The sequence below is a fragment of the Capsella rubella genome, unplaced genomic scaffold, assembly GCF_000375325.1.
Source record: "Capsella rubella cultivar Monte Gargano unplaced genomic scaffold, Caprub1_0 scaffold_4, whole genome shotgun sequence".
Lineage (NCBI taxonomy): Eukaryota > Viridiplantae > Streptophyta > Magnoliopsida > Brassicales > Brassicaceae > Capsella > Capsella rubella.
In genome coordinates, this window is record NW_006238920.1 from 12,483,965 (window position 1) to 12,500,429 (window position 16,465).

Here is a 16,465-nt window from a genome sequence, read left to right on the forward strand (position 1 = left end):
TTGGGTCATTTACCTGAAATAGGTTTTTAAGCTGACGTGTACTAACTATGTCCACGTGTACGTGATCTGTTTTCTGGGTTCCTGACATTTTAATGTGGAGTGTTTCCCAACTCTCGCTTCGTTCCAAGGAATATTCTTTGAATGGTACACTCACATTGTTGGTTTTTTTCTGTTTATCAAACTTTGCTTATATAGAGTTTTCTGAATATTTAACATTCGGAATTTTTTTTTTCCTTTTTCTCTGACCATTTGATTCTTCATATTGCTACCGTTGTAATCACTTACACATCGAATCATTCCATTTAAAAATCATTTTTCAAATTTTTTGAAATGATTGGTTGAATTGAAATGTCTTGTTCGTTATAGACTTACAGCATCAGTTTTATATGCACACTGATCCTATTGCAGATCATTATGTAACTCTAGCCAAACAATCGAAGTATCATATTATTGGTACTTGGTAGAGGACAGTTCAAGTTACAAACGTCATATACTATATTACCAATGGCCCAAAAATACATACAGTGGAAACTACAACAATGTGACTTCGTGTCTATGAAGTCGACTCAGATCTTCTCCTTTGTTTCTCAGTGATTCTATGGACATAACCAACCAAAAAAAAATATACATATGAAATGTGAGACACCAAAACTTTTTTTTTTGTTGAATCGAAAATCATGTGTCAGAATATATTTTTTTGGGTTCCCCTCTCATCTCACCCAATTTATGGCGTATTAGAGGTTCGAACTCTGTCCCTGCACTTCTTTCACCAAAGGAGATAATGTCACGATACATTTGGTTGGAGGGTTGAATACCAGCATCACTCATCCATTCTAAAACCTGCAAAACATTCACGCCAGGCCAACTTTTATCTCTGGACCGCAAGAACTCGCTCGCTATAGAAAATAATTTTGCAGGAGACAAACAAAAAAGTAATACCTCGATGTATTTCCTCCAGTTTCCAACAGCTAAAACATGTTCCAACAGTATTGCATAAGTCTTGAGATTGATTTCAACACCAGAGGCTATAATCTTATAGAACAGCTGGGTATAAAACATGGTTTGGTTAAAATTCTTGTTTCGTTTCTGTAAACAACTTGGCAGAAAGGAAAGAAAATGTGTAAGTCTAATTAGCAGATAAACTAAAAGTTCGTCGCACCTTCATCATTGCTTCGACTTTACCACTCTTCCCGAAAAGATGCAGCATCTGATTTGTTAGCCCGATTGAAAGCGACGGCAGGTACGGATCCATCATTTGGATGAGGTCTATTGCTCTTTTCCATTCCTGCAAGCTGCATTGTTGAAAGAAGAAGGATCATATATTGCTCTTTCTGTCTTCCGAGAATGTTACTGTACTGTTTATATAAACATACAACAACTTACGTGTTACAAGCCGAAAAGATCTCAAAGAAAACTGCGCCAGTGAAGGGAACTTCTTTTTCCTGCATTAAATCCATCAGGACAAAGACATTTGAAGGTTGACCTCCCTTATTGAAAGCTCTCATCAAAGCTGAGCATGCGATAGAGTCTGGTTCTATTCCATTTGCTTCCATTTCCAGAAATAGTTCACAAGCATTTCCCCACTTTTCTGGAGACACAAAACCATCCGAACGAATTCACATCCATGGAAAACATTTTGTTACGGTATTTCAACAACTTTGCACTCATGGTATATACCTGAAGCATTGTAAGCATGGAGCATTGAAGTGTATGCAATCACATCAGGTTCGCACCCAGCCATTTTCATCTCATTAAACATGGATTCTGCTTCTGTAACTTGACCCTGGAAAATATCACATCAAAAGTAATAGTCAAACCATATGAAAATTCAGAATTCTATCAGATACATATGTCTTCTTCTGAGCTCAAACTCTAAGTAAGCACTTGCCTGTTTACTGTAAGCACATAGAACAGAAGAGTACACCTCCTTAGTCAATGGAATACTGAGATCTTTCATCTCCGTCAAGTAATTAATTGCTTCAGGGTATTTTGACATCCTACATGAACCACTGATAAGGATAGTGAAAGTAACAGAATCAGCTTTGACTTTCTTCTTTCTCATAGTCTGATACAATGCAATGGCCTTCTCAAGTTCTGCAGCATTTATGTAGCTTCCAATGGCTGAGTTATAAGCTGCCGTATTGAGATTGATACCTCTCGACTGTGCTGCAGAAAGGACAGTTTCAACATTCACCTTTTTCTTAGACCTACTACAAGCAGCCAAAAGAGTGCACACCGAAACAACATTTGGCTTAACGCCGTCTTGTTCCATCTGCTGGAAGATTTGCACAGCTTCAGCTAGAAATCCATTAGACCCATAAGCATCAATTAATGCATTGTAAGTAACAACATTAGGCTTTCTCCTTTCCTTCCTCATCATGAGGAATACCTCCTTTGCCTTTCCAGGTTGACGTGATCTTCCATAAGAATTGAGCAAGCTTGTATAAGAGACCACATCTGGGATAATACCATTCCGCTTAATTTCTCCAAAAACCGAGAGAGCATTTTCACTCATTCCATGAACAGCATAGGCACCCATTAAGGCATTATAGGAAACAATATTAGGTTTCAAACCTTCTGCAAGCATTGCTTCAAACACGGCTCTGCAGTTTTCTATCTCCCCCCTGACCGAGTATAAATGCATAATGCTCGTAAATGTCACAACATCAGGTCGGCATACAGATCTCTTTTCCCTCATGGAACTGAATACATCAAGGGCTTGGCTACTTTGACCAAGCTTTGACAGGCAATATATAATGATATTAAACGTGGTGGTATCTGGGCGAACTTTAGCTCCCTTCATAAGCTCAAAATAGGACAGCGCCTTTGAATACTGACGACCACTCTTGTATGCTGACAACACAATGTTGTGAGTGACCAAATCTGGTCCAACGCCGTTATCTGTCATTTTCTTGCATACTTCCAGAGCCTCTCTCCAGTTTCCACTAGAACCACAAGCGTTGATCAGATTATTGTAGGTTGAACGACTAGGAGCAATCTGCAAAACCAGAAAAGGATCAAAACCGTATTTAAGCAACACTGACAATGCCATTGTAAAACTGTGAGGAAAAATAAGAATCAGAGGTTGAAGAGCGTATTCTTAATTGTTTGGCATCACCAAAAGGAAAACAGACAAAAAAAATTAAATAGATTGATCAATATTACTTGCAAGATGAAGACGCAATATAGACAAAACCAAAGTTCCTAGAGCAGTTATCTAATGATCCAACTTTTTCAACACTGGAAACAGGAAAGAAGGAGCCTCACTTCAGACACAACTGAACCAAAACCATTTAGAAGGAGCCTCACTTCAGACACAACTGAACCAAAACCATTTAGAGGAGCAAAGCAAAGTTACACACAGCTGCTCGTAACATGTCATCCATAAGATTCATAGCCCAGCGCCACTGACCAGCTCGACCATGGGCATTGATAAGAGCATCATACGTCTGAGCATCCGGTTTGCAGCTACATTCATAGCAAAGCGTTCCCAATAAATCAAAGTCCAAAAAAGAAAAAAAGCTATGTTCCGTAGAACATTTTCAGATTAAAAAAACTTGAAAAACATACCTCCATTTCTGCATTTCAAAGAAGAGACCACGAGCCTGGTCAACCCAATTATGTCTAGCATGAAGCCTAATCATCATATTGTATATATCATTCCTTGCAGAGTAGTTCTTCTGAATCTTCATCCACTTGAAAACATTAACACAAAGCTCGATACACCCTCTTCTACTAAGCTCCTGCAAAAGTTAGAAACTTCAAACTCTCCACTAAGCTCAATTTCAAAATAGAATCAGTGGTACAGCAAACAGAATCGAGACATACATACCCTGATAAGAACCGGGAAATTCTTCCTAGCAAACCGGCCGACCCAGGAATTGAGAACGCCATCAACTTCTTCCCAACGATTGAGAGCCATAAGCCGGTCCACAACCTCGGATACACTCCAATCCTTCTGAAACCGGTCGTTCTCAACCCGAAGTCGGTAACGTCTCGGTATGTCAGCTTTCCTGAGCCCGCCGACGCGGACAGAGACCTCATGCTCCCCTCGGTCGTAGTTCACAGAGACGGATTTCTTCTCCTGGAATGCTTCAGAGGCCTTTGTAGCTCCTGGCTTATCGGCGCGGGAAGATTCCGGCGGAGTGACGAGCTTCAAACTGGTAACGGTAGCCATTAAAGCAAACGTCCAAGGTTGAGAGAGCTCTTCGGTGGATAGATAGAAGGGGATAACACTTACTCACACGGCTACGGACCTTAAAGCCCATATCCGATATTTTCAGGCCCATTTCTTTTGAAAACATACAAAAGGCAGGCAAAGAATATCAATATTAATTATCTTGGTCGACAAGCCTGTTTGACTTTAGTCGCATTTTCTTGGTAAGCTCCCTCAAAACATAAATATAAATACAAGACATTTGTAAACTTGGACGATTCATCAAAGCCTCAATATCAAAATAAGCAAACATGAAGAGTAGTGAAGGTCGTCGTCATCAAGGCGTCGTAAGGACGGGTATGATTCATCAATGTGGTTTTAATCTGCGACCCACCAACAGGCGGCTCGATTCGCCACCGGCTAGTAAGGGAGTATTTACCAAAGTGCCATCAAAGACCGTCGGAGAAAGTGAACGGTCCAAGTACAGTAATTGCCACGTGTCGCCGGCTATCAAGTCGGGACACAAATCTAAGGGTCGCAGTAAGATACAACCGACAAGTTTGTGGAGTGAGGATATGCTTGACCGGCTCGTCGGGTCGGACTCGTCCTCTGCTACTGATATTTTGGATACATTATGTAAATGGAGATCATGATGAGCATTATTAAATTATCATCATGGCTAATCATCATGGTTGAGATCTATGGAGATAGTGTATTTCATGTTTGAACTTTGATAAACAATGAATAATTATGGGAAATAGTGTTCTGTATATTAGACACAAACAATAACCAAACCTCTCATGATTCATATGAGCATGCATAAAACAATGAAGCACCTGATTGTACAACAAGACATGTTCTTAAATAGTCACAACAATGGAAGAATCCAAATCAAATAATATTTGTTACTCACAATCACAAATCTCTGCGTCGGGTAAAACAATCAATGATCATCAATCACTACAAAGACACTTCATTGTGCTGTAAGTAAAATATAAAGAATCAAACCCAAACCAACTCATGAGAGAAATATTAATGAGCCAAGTTATTAAAACTGAAGAAGAGAAACAAGAAAAACACAACTCTTCAAACCAACAACAAACTGGCTGATCCCCCATAACACACCATTGATCCCTAGAACAAGTCGAACTTCTTCTTAAGCAGATCTTGCTTCCAACGTGGTAGGTTGTTGAATGCTTCTTTCTCCATCCCAAACACACTTTGGAACTCTTCCTCAGATAGATAAGCCTTGTAGTAAATTGATCACAGAAATGACAAACCACAAGTTTAGTTGGGTAATAATAGACAGAGAGATTCATCTCCTAGTAGCTAACTAACTGACTACTCACCTCTCTACGTTTGAAATCGATTCCAGTCACTGGGTTCTCGGATTTAGCTCTCAGTTGTTCATAGCTGAAAGTTGCTCCACTTGTTTCCATTTCAGAATCGTCTTGCTCTTCTGTTTCCTGCTTTGCTTCTGGTTCATCAGGTGCAGGTGAAACTTCCTCTTCTTCCTTGGCTTCATCACCAGCTGCTTCCGAAGCCTCTGCTTCATCTTTTGCTTCCTCTGTAGATGAAGATAGTTTTAGTCAATTGTGTTATTGAAGTTTATAACGTGGAATTAAGAAGAAAAACTTACCCAGAGGGGTGTCATCTGCTGGGTTGGAGCTGGTGGATCTTCTTGTTGGAGAGGTATCAGGTGATTTCTTATTTTCCGCAACAAGTACTTGAGAGAGAGCAGCCACTGCTGCTGCTCTCTGTGAACCCTGACTTGTCCCCGCTGGCCTTGGTGGTGGAGGCGATTTAGTTGATGATGAAGAAGAATTGAATGCGGATGACAAGGCGGCTAAAGCTTCAGCTCTCTGTCTTGGGCCGTCATGACTTTCGCTTGATCTGTCCTGACTCTGCAGTTAAAATGGAAGACTGTCTAAGTTTACTAATCAAAGAATCAGATGCGACTTGCTAAACATACAAAAGTAATGGGTTAGGTTTGGCTAAAACAAAGGAAGATGAATCCCACTGATGTATTCAAGCAGACTGTTCTAGACTGAGAATCATGTAAAGAATTATACTCTCTAAGTTTACTTGGATTTAGGATGGGACTCTGAACTAAAAGGCTGAAAATGTGTTCAGCTTCCAACAATATAGATGATTTAACAGCTAACTGGCCATAGATTGGTTTGTACAAGTAGGGTCATTAAAATATCCTTTACTGGGAAACTTTAAGGAAAACTAAAATCAAAAGCATTATTCTTGATCAAAATTCTCAAGATATGCTTACATCTCAAGTTATATCACATAAAGAATATAGTAGAAACAGTGAATTAGGTTAGTAGTTATTTACCGAATAGGTAGGCCTGTTACTAGAAGAATTAAAAGCAGAATTTAAGGCAGCTAATGCTTCGGCCCTTTGCCTTGGTCCTTGGTTCCCACCGTTAGACTTATCCTGCAGAAGAAGAAGGAAAATCTCATGAACCCAAGTAACCGGAAAGTAATAAGAGTGTCTTAGCCAAACTAAATACGCAAATGTGTAGTACCTCCACAACGTGGTGAGTGCCAAATAAGAACGCTGCCTTTTTCTGGAATGAGTTTCCTTGTACCTATATGATAGGTTTTTAACATTGAAGAAAAAGTAATTTGAAGGAGAGAAAAAGAGAAACAGTAACGAAAATCCATGAGGTACGATCAGAGTTATCTAGTTATGTTATCTAAATCCCTCTTCAACACTAAGTCCATAAATAGTACTTCACAGAAAGCAGACACATTTTCATGCCAGCCACTTCAAAGAAGAAAAAGAGAAACTAAACAACAAGAAAACTTACGATAGCTTTAGTGGAATCCCAAGAAAAGTAAGTGGTGAAGAAGCATGGTTCGTTCCCTTCATTGATTCTGTAGAGTGGAACTTTAGGAGACAAACCTTCTAAGGATCCAGCAAGATCTATGTATTTCTGCCCATAAACTATCTCAATGAGCAAGAAGTACAAAAACGGAGAGAGAAGCAAAACGAGAAGCAAAGATGATTAGGAGATAGTTACTTGGCCAATCTCAAATACAGTTTGCTTTTCCTTGGGATCCACACAGTGACCAACCCAGACAAAAACTTCAGCATGGGTGTCTAGTAAATATACATCCTCAGTCAAGAGGTCATCTTGAGCGAAGTTGTAAATCTCTTCAACCTGTTGCAGAGCATACTATTAATAATATGAAAAACAGCATATCGAGTACAGAAAGTTGTATAATTTCGCCAATATCTCACCTGAAACTTTCCTGCGGGGATCCCGGCAGACACATTTAAAAAGGAGAATGATACAGTTAGAATACAGGAAATGTTCAGCTTCTTAAATAAATGCGAAAATCTGAGTAAAAAAACCACATTTATTATCGTATAAAATATTCACCTCTGTTATAAGAAAATGAAAATAAGTGAGGATCCCTGATAGTCTCGGAGGAAGCCTTCTTACTGGTGAAATTCTGTTTTCCACCAAGTGCAAACCAAAAGGTTGAGCTCTCTGTTCCTTCTTTGGCATGCTTCAGAGTAATCCCAGGCTGACTTAGCAAAAAGAGAAGATGATTAATAGATTAAAAAAAAGAAAACTTTTTTTATGACTTCCATGTAAAACTGTGAAGTACCTATTTGGAAATATTTAAGCTAAACTGAAAACAACACAATAAGATTGGAAACTAACCTTCAAGAATTCAGCAACTTTAGCAGCCACTTCTAGCTGTTCATGCGCACTTTGATTTCCATGCCAAAGGAACATGGACGTACCAGATTGCAGAAGGAAGCACTCATAAGAGTTTAAAGATGTTGCCACCTGATGGAAGTATTGCAACATAATTACGAGTCAATATAACAAATCAAAGAATATTATGTCTCGCCTATTTCATCTCTTATACAAAGCTGAATAATAAGTACACACCCTCATTTAAATTGCAATTCAAAGATAAGAAAACTAAAAGTTATTACGTATATAGAAAGAAGCTAAGGTAGTCAAGTACCGATTCAACTTGCACAGCCTTATTATTGTGAACTCCAGTTCCAGATACTTGAATAAGTGCAATTGATTCTGGCGTGTAAGTTTCATCTGTCGGCCCTGTCTCTCCCACACTTATGCTGTACCCAGAGCTCAAACCACCCTAAACAGTCCATGTAAACCATATAAATCACTGTATTTTCTCTTGCGACTAAAATCAACTTCACCCTCATCTTGTAAACAGCATACAAATAAATACCTTTAGGATCACCATAGGTTGAAAAAGGGCAACGAATTGTGGAGGCTCTTTACCTTCGTATATACGACCCTGCGAGAACACCGCATTGACATTAATCAATCTTTCTAGACTCTAGTACTATTCATCATTCCTTTCAGTAAAAAGAAAACATTGTACCTGCACAGGTCTTCCTTTTAGAGAGTTTGACATTGTATTCGCCAGTCGAATTGCTGTATCTTGGTCTTCCTGGTTAAGGGAGAAATTATAAATTTAGATGGTTAAACTTAAGTGAAGTTGAATATCTGAAATCTATAACATTATGTTCATAGAGCTAACATAAAAATAAACTACTAACATCAGGAACCAATCATCTTAAAAGCTAAAACTGCAGCACGCTCACAAATATGAAACAAGTAACAATATAATTTTGCAACATTTACTGGTTACTCTCAACACTCATATGGAAGATACAAAGTTCTACAATCACAACCAATTTCAAGCTTAGCCATAGAATTCAGTACAAGGCAAGATCACGGAGAAATTAAGATAGCCAATATATTATACGATATGTATACTAAGGAATCATATCTTGTTATGATTAAGATTACCATTACCTGAATGCTATTCTTTCCAAACCAACAACACAAGAAAAATTCGTCTTTTCTATCACCAGAATGATAGGTATAAAGAACCAAATAGCAGTCCCCAGAATAGAGCTTGCCAACATCTTCTTTAGGTAATGGAGTCTTGGCTTTACCATTAACGTACCAAACCTAATCCATAGACAATGAAATATCAAAATGGATATATCCATAGCCAAATGTGAAGAGTAAAGAGATAACAAGTCAAGTAGTCAAACAGACCTCCAACTTTCCACCACCTTCAAGAAGAGGTGGAATATCCTCAATCACTGGTGCACTTTTTGCAATGCCCTTGAGCCCAACACCTTGTTGCTTCAGTAAAGCTAGAGAATGATGCAGCGTCAATGGCAAGTCAGGGACAAAGAAACTGTTAATTTTTTTATCTAGTGATATAAGTTTCACAGTGGTGTTTTACCGGCAACTTTTCCTCGTCCTTCCTCGTTACCAGTAGTGGCCGAGCCTGATGGCCAAGAGTCAAAGTTAGACTTGAAAGAATGGGACTCATAACCTTGGATAACACGGGTAACGCGTGTTGCCTTTGGCCTATTTTCACTAGCAAGAAATTCCTGGAGATGAAAGGTAAAAAGCGAGAAGCCATTATTGAGGTAGATATACTAAAGGCCGGAGAAATGTTGTTAATAGACTTCCACTCTTTACCTCAGCAAATTGACTAGCAGCTTTCCTTTCATCCACTTGAGTTACTCGGCCAACCCAGATAAATACCTCAGCACCACAGTCCAAGAGGTAGCATTTAGTGTTTTCCAGCATCGATTTGGATAGATCGCCGTCTATAGGTTCCACCTTACCATCAGTGATGCTAAAAAAAAATTAGTAGCAACATATCAATCAATAAATATTTATTAAGTAAATCTTATAATAGATACTACTACAGAAGATATAAGTAGCAGAATGGCGTGTATTATATCGAGAAGAAAAAATGAGAAATTAAAAAACTCGAGTCTTATTAAAGGGAAGATAAGTACCTATAAAGCTTGGGGGGAGTTGACTCTGGAGTGATGTCATCATCATTGGCAACTTTCCTTCCGATTGGAGCAAAACCACCAAAGAGGACCCAAAATGCACCAGAATCTGATTCTGTATCTAATTTTCCATCATCTGTTATACCAGCAAAGTATGAATATAGATTAGTTTCCACCTTAAACACCATCTCTGTAAATTATACCACACACAAACCTATTCTTATCATTCAAACACTGTTTGTTGACTTGAGGGGAAACAGAGGAAGAGGCTGCAATTTACTTACCAACAATCGCAACATCGCAAGTTCCTTCGTGATACTTGTCTTTCAAATACTGAACGACTTCCAAAGCTTTAGCTCTCTCCTGAATGTTTGAATTTGCACCATTGAACTGATAGATCTTTTCCTCGGTATCCAAGATAAATACATCATCATGATTCAGCGATGAGCGGGCAAAAGGAACCTACAAACAAAAAATGGAACAGAAGAAAAGTTAAGGCACATTGGTTATCACTGTGCTACTGCGAAGAGAGTACAATAGTTAAAACCTGCTTCAAACGGATTGCACGTTTTCCTTTGCAGGTATATAACCGGGTCTCAAAGACCTCTTCTTCAGGTGTTTTAAAACCAGATGCAACACCACCCTCTAATGGAATAATACATGGCTTGAAGTAAGACAAGAATTTGTCAGATTCATGGCCTTGAATTTCCCGGTGTTGGACAGCACGGCCTCCAAGAACTGCATCGAGTTCAACTGTTTTAACCGCTGCTGTTCCAGCTTCATCCTAAAAATATCAAACCATAAGTTCGTCTACCACTGTTTCACCTTTGCTTCTATTCCAAAAACAGGCGTTACCAAATAATAGAGTCTTGGGGATAGGTACCTGACTTGTATCTTTACCAATCCAAAAATGTATATCAAACAAATAAGCGCCCCCTTTATTTTGTGTTGTCTGCGCAAATGGAAGATAAACATAACACAATGTGAGTGATGATAATAAAAGGAACGCAGACTTCCCACACATGTGTTACTCTGTGGTGTAAGAGATATCAAAAGACAGAAAAGGGCAATGAAAAGAATTCCAAACCTGCAAGACAATGTATGTATCTCCCATATAGAACTTTCCATGGTCAGACTTTGGTACTGGAACTGCCTCGAAATTCTCGATTCTCCAGATTTCAGTCCCTCTAATAACAAATGTTAAAGTTCAACAAGCTCATAAAGTCAGAACATTCAGGAATCTCAGGAAAAATAATAATCAGATTCCTGTTTTGATATCTAAAACTAATGGAAAAGTAGCTAGATTGCTGAAAGGATACGGTTTCTGGCCAGCTCCTTGAAAAGCAGGATCCAACACTTTTGTTGAACCAGACGACATTTTGTCAAATCCTCTTCTTTTTTCTTTCTTTTTGTGTAAGCAAATATATATAGACTACAGACGCCAATGAACCTGTCCAGTAAAAAAATACGGAGCAAAGTTAAAAAATTTAGATCGTCAATAAAGTCTGATTTTTACTTGGATGAAGGATCTCAAACACTTTCTTGTAAGCTGTTTCTCAATCAAACTTGAAACAAGCAAAGCATTTATTAGAATTTGGTGGTATAATAATGTACATAATTTCTGTAAATCTAAATTGAGATCATGCAACATTCTTCTAAAAAACTTCAAATCCAATACCGGGAAGCTAGTGATCAAGAAAATTATCGATGATCCAGGAAAAGCCTAGAGAGAGATTAAGATGGTTCGATCAGCCTAAATTTCGAAAAATATCAAAACAAACTTATGCGATTTCCAGGAATTGAATTGATCAAACATGACTCAGCTGAATACCCAGCACGATTTTTCCGAAAACGAAGCGATAAATATCAAAACTTTAAGCTGAGAAGAAGCAAGACGTAGGCAAATAGAGAAAACTCAGATTCAATGGATCGACATCATGAACAGAGCAAGGTACGACCACGATCAAATCGGATAAATATATATATATGAAAAAATGAGATGATCCATACATTGTTAATAAACCCATAAGTCAAATGGATCGAGGTAGAGAGAAAGTACCTTTCCCGAAGATCTAAAAGGGTGGCACTAAGAAAATGGCGAAATGATGAAGAAGAAGAAGAACTGGCAAAGAAGAAGACGAGGGAAGAAGAAGAGAAGGGAGAAGGAGAAAAAAAAATATAAAGAAGGTAATTGAATAATGGGATTGGAAAAGGAGGTTGTGAGCTGTGTGTGTTAATTACGTTTCTCTCTCTCCCTTTAGTTTTTAATGCGTTTTTTGTAACGTTTTTATTAATTTGCTTAGATTTTATTACCGCCGACGATCGAGGAAGACGGAGGTAGGAAGAAGGAAGAAGGAAGAAGAAAATACGTTTTGAAGAGTCTCTCTCTGTGTGTCAATTTTTCAGGCGAAGATATTAGATCCGGTCGTTGTTCAACCCGACCAATGTTTTTTTTTTGTTGCCTTTTCAATTTTACTTTTTTTTTATCACACTTTATAATATTACAAATTAAAGTCAAATTTAAGAAAAAAAAATTGTTTATTGCAATTTTGGGAGTAGATGGGAATTGAAAAACTTAAAATCATCCACCTCACATAAACATAAATTATTTGGAAATTTATTACAAATGTAAATGAATAGCAACTTATTTAGATAGAAAGAAAATCAAATAAGATAATTATGATATAAACTTTTGTTCTAAAAAAAACAGGTGTGCCTATTTTTTAGCTATTTTCATTAATAGTTACCAATATATTGGATTTTAATAATATGATATGGAACTAAATAATAACACTTGTCAATAGCTACTTTTACATGTTTATCTTAAAAGTTGGTAAAAATAACACCCAATATACCAACCTATTCTTATAGACAATTTTATCATCCCTTTTTCAAAACATACTAGATTCGGACCCGCGCTACAGCGAGGGGGAAAATTACCGGGTTTTTAATCCTTTGTATGTTGCGAGATAATTTATTTGTGTTTGCTTTACTTTATTTTGATTATTAATTAAATTCTATCATTTTTAGATTGTATTTTTGTGTTGGTTTCGAATATGTTCAAAATTATTTAAATTGTATGATTTTAGTTGGATTGTTAATTTTAGAACAATATGTGACATATATACATGTATAAATATTATACTATGAATCATTTTTAAAGTTTAGGGACTGACCCGCGGTCCACCGCATAATCATAAATACATGATTTTAACTTGTACCTTTCATGCAGTTTTGTAAAATTGCAAATCTCTAGAATAAACAAATAAAGAGCCAATGATTTCTTATTTCTTATCGTGTTAAAATGTAAAATCTGTGTTTATGTTACAATTTTCTGGTAGCAGAAACTTATTTATATAGATAATATTTTCTTAGAGTTAGGTTAGCGTTGAAAAAAAGATTAGCTTTATAATCAAACCAGAAATTCGAAACTATTGCCAAATAAATATATTAAAGATGGTTGAAAATGAATTATCCCGTAATTGGTGTGAAGATCATAGTTAATATAGGAGAAAACTATACATCTAAATATTAATATAAGATATTTAAGGAACATTTTGTTTTGAAATATTATGGATAATTTGATAAATATTTTATATTTAATTTATATTTCTGGTTTTTAGGTTAATTTGTTAAACCAATATACAAAATCATACATTAATGTATTTTTCCTTAAACAAATTAAGATTAATGTACTTTCCAAAACCGATATTGATGGTTTAATTTGGTAGATTTCGAAATAATATATATGGAAACTGGTATTTAATATCTTTAAATTTGTAGTAAGATCCAATTGAAAATTTTCGGGTTAATTTTTTAAAAAAACCCGACCCAATAAACTTTTGTACTTCTCTTTTACTATAGTAGGGATACCAACCTAATTATACACATATAGTTATGTATAAACAATAATACTGAAACCATCCCAATGCATTATTACTATACACACTTATCATTATAGAATGTTGGACAAAGAAAAGTATTGTCTGATGGAGAGATTGGTCTCATCATTTCGCTATTTCAGGATGACACGATCGATGTCCTTTTTCAGCATGTGATTGATTTCACGATTGAACTCCTTTTGAAGGATAAGCACTTTCTCTATATAAATAAGAATTATATACCTATATTATATAGTGTTTCTTCATATATATATATAATAATACTGGGATACAATAACAAGATAAACGTAGAACAGCCTTATTTTCTACTTTTAGGCTTTTGGCAGAGCTCATGGACGTATGGGACCATCGGATGATACTCTTCGTTTTTTTTTTCTCTCTACACTCTTTTTCACACTTCTTTTTTCTTTCTAGTGTGTATATACGGAAAGAAGGAGATTTCAGAAATCAAATAGCTATCAATTATGCATCGAAACGTTCACCGTTTTCCATTTATATCGTCATCAACTCTACCACACTTTGAACCATTTGATCGTTCTTCGCAGGATGATACGCTTATAACCTCTCACGAGTCACGTCTCAACCACACACACACACACACACAAAAAACAAAAAAGTTCAAGATTTTTAACTCATCACCGATGGTACGTAACAGACTTTATATTACCATATCTACATATAAAGTACGTAGAACTTAAATTCACATCTCACAAATTTCATCAGTGGAAGTCTTAAGCTGTTATAAAACACTTAACCGATCGATACTTGAACAACATTGATCCTTGTGTGTTGCCAGGTCAACTTCACGTAAACAAACCAAAAAAAATCGAACACATATAGTGCTATAAATTTAATAACTTGTACCACCATCAAGAAATGGATAAAAATTAGAATTGAAGGTCACTCAATCATAAAGAAAAAAAGTGTAAAATAAATGAAGTAGATGTAGTTAAGTAACATGTAAACTAAACAAACGTAGCAAGTTGAAATCGTAACTTACCAGTTTGATCTTTCTTTCTTTTCTATCTCTTACGTAACATAGATCATATCTGTTCTGAATTTACTAGTGAGAACGATCGACCAACAATATCGATTAACAACCAACAGTATATTTTGTTATCCATTCTATAGTCAGTCATGGACGAAACAACATCCTCACAAAGAAACGACTCGTTAATTACAGTGACTCAGACTTGTTTTGATCCCAGATTCGATATATATATGGACCACAAAAAGGGATGTGGATTTATAGAAAACGGTTTTGATGATTGAATAATATGTATGTGCCTTTATGAAATCGGGGGATGAAAAGCCTAAAAACATATCATGTGAGTCAGTGAGTGTGTGATTAAAAAAGGTGTCACCTTCATTCATAAATTCTCAAAAGTTGTATGATCACAAAACAGTCCATGACCCTCACCCTCTATTTCTCATTTCACATGGAAAAAGGTCCCATGTCCTCTTATGTTTTTTCTTCTTTTATAGACGAGTTTTAAAAGTCTAAAGTCTATTGTTCTGTTTCACAAAAATATGCATACTGATTGATTTGTTTAACTCCAAATGTGAATAAAGTTTGAGAAATTCACATAACTGTTTGATCACTATTGATGATATAGAAGAACGAGTTGATACAATGGACTCATGTAACAAAAATGCCAGCAACAATCACAGAGCAAAATTTTCGCTAAACTATTGATTTTGAAACTAAGGAAGAAACTCATTCTTCTTGTTCAAGTGGTTTCTGTAATCCCTTCTTCAGTAGCTTTGGTCTTGGTTTCATGGGCTTTAAGAACTTAGATTGTAACCTCACCATCTCTTTCAGCACACTGATCAGCTTCCTCTCGATTTCTTCACCGTCCGGTTCGATGGCTCCCAAGCACCGTGCTACTGCCTCCGCCGTAGTTACGCATCCTCCGAATGGTTCTTTCCTTAGCACAAGCTCCGAGTCGTATATGGTTCCTCCGCTCACGGATGCGTCTATTCCCGTATCCAGACACACTCTAACCGCTCCTGCTTCTCTTAGAACCTCTTCGCTAGCCTTTACCATCTCCTTCGCGTGTTTCCACGTCGCGTCGAATACGATGAGCCTCAACGGCGACGAATGTGAGATCTCTCGATGGTTTACAAGGTTTAGGGATTTGAATTCGGATATAGTGACGGCGGGGGAGGAAGGAGAAGACGGGAAGAGGTAGATTGTTGGTGGTGATGACGAGGCCGAGGGTTCCCCGGCAGAGGAGATGTGGCGGCGGCGGAGACGGCGGGTGGGGATTGTGGTGACGTTTCGTAATGATTTGGTAAGGAGAGGTGTGGTGTTGAGCTTGTGGCGTGACTCGTGGGGATGGTGGAGGATGATGATCTCTGTATTCGTCGGAATTGGATCCGTTGGTATGACGTGGCAGAGACAAATCGGATTTGGGCGGTCACAGCTGTTGCAGATCTGCCGGCGATGATTCTCATCTGGCTTCTCCTCCATCGTGACTGCTCTTCTCAGTCATGCGCGACCGAATCTAATTCTATTACGAAATTGGATAAACCTAAACCGGCGCGGTTTAATCAATTCATTATACGGCGTCG

General features: G+C 37.4%; 4 protein-coding genes across 4 annotated transcripts; 1 reads left to right on the top strand and 3 right to left on the bottom strand.

Annotated features, from left to right (window-relative positions):
- Positions 1-432: 432 nt before the first annotated feature.
- LOC17889414 (pentatricopeptide repeat-containing protein At2g41720) lies at positions 433-4,188 on the bottom strand. The gene is made up of 10 exons (XM_023785150.1): positions 3,833-4,188; positions 3,571-3,743; positions 3,363-3,468; positions 1,889-2,998; positions 1,678-1,783; positions 1,384-1,588; positions 1,160-1,292; positions 940-1,044; positions 720-840; positions 433-596 (listed from the first exon to the last, which is right to left on the bottom strand). Exons 1-10 carry the CDS (start codon positions 4,175-4,177, stop codon positions 532-534), a joined length of 2,469 nt encoding a protein of 822 aa, XP_023640918.1. The 5' UTR covers positions 4,178-4,188; the 3' UTR covers positions 433-531.
- A 279-nt stretch (positions 4,189-4,467) lies between these two features.
- LOC17889636 lies at positions 4,468-4,822 on the top strand. The gene is given in 2 exon segments (XM_006295355.2): positions 4,468-4,794; positions 4,796-4,822. Coding segments are annotated over 2 exon segments (354 nt in total).
- A 174-nt stretch (positions 4,823-4,996) lies between these two features.
- LOC17890092 (villin-2) lies at positions 4,997-12,262 on the bottom strand. The gene is made up of 24 exons (XM_023783887.1): positions 12,049-12,262; positions 11,309-11,439; positions 11,077-11,176; positions 10,873-10,941; positions 10,537-10,773; positions 10,274-10,451; positions 9,993-10,125; positions 9,667-9,826; positions 9,425-9,575; positions 9,232-9,332; positions 8,983-9,141; positions 8,546-8,614; positions 8,390-8,458; positions 8,156-8,293; positions 7,843-7,971; positions 7,555-7,702; positions 7,413-7,423; positions 7,192-7,332; positions 6,979-7,104; positions 6,694-6,756; positions 6,501-6,602; positions 5,796-6,060; positions 5,506-5,723; positions 4,997-5,404 (listed from the first exon to the last, which is right to left on the bottom strand). The coding sequence occupies exons 2-24, from the start codon at positions 11,365-11,367 to the stop codon at positions 5,291-5,293; spliced, it is 2,940 nt and encodes a 979-aa protein (XP_023639655.1). The 5' UTR covers positions 11,368-11,439; positions 12,049-12,262; the 3' UTR covers positions 4,997-5,290.
- A 3,210-nt stretch (positions 12,263-15,472) lies between these two features.
- Positions 15,473-16,443, bottom strand: LOC17888837 (DTW domain-containing protein 2). Its single transcript, XM_006296257.2, has one exon. It carries the CDS (start codon positions 16,362-16,364, stop codon positions 15,609-15,611), a length of 756 nt encoding a protein of 251 aa, XP_006296319.1. The 5' UTR covers positions 16,365-16,443; the 3' UTR covers positions 15,473-15,608.
- Positions 16,444-16,465: the final 22 nt, after the last annotated feature.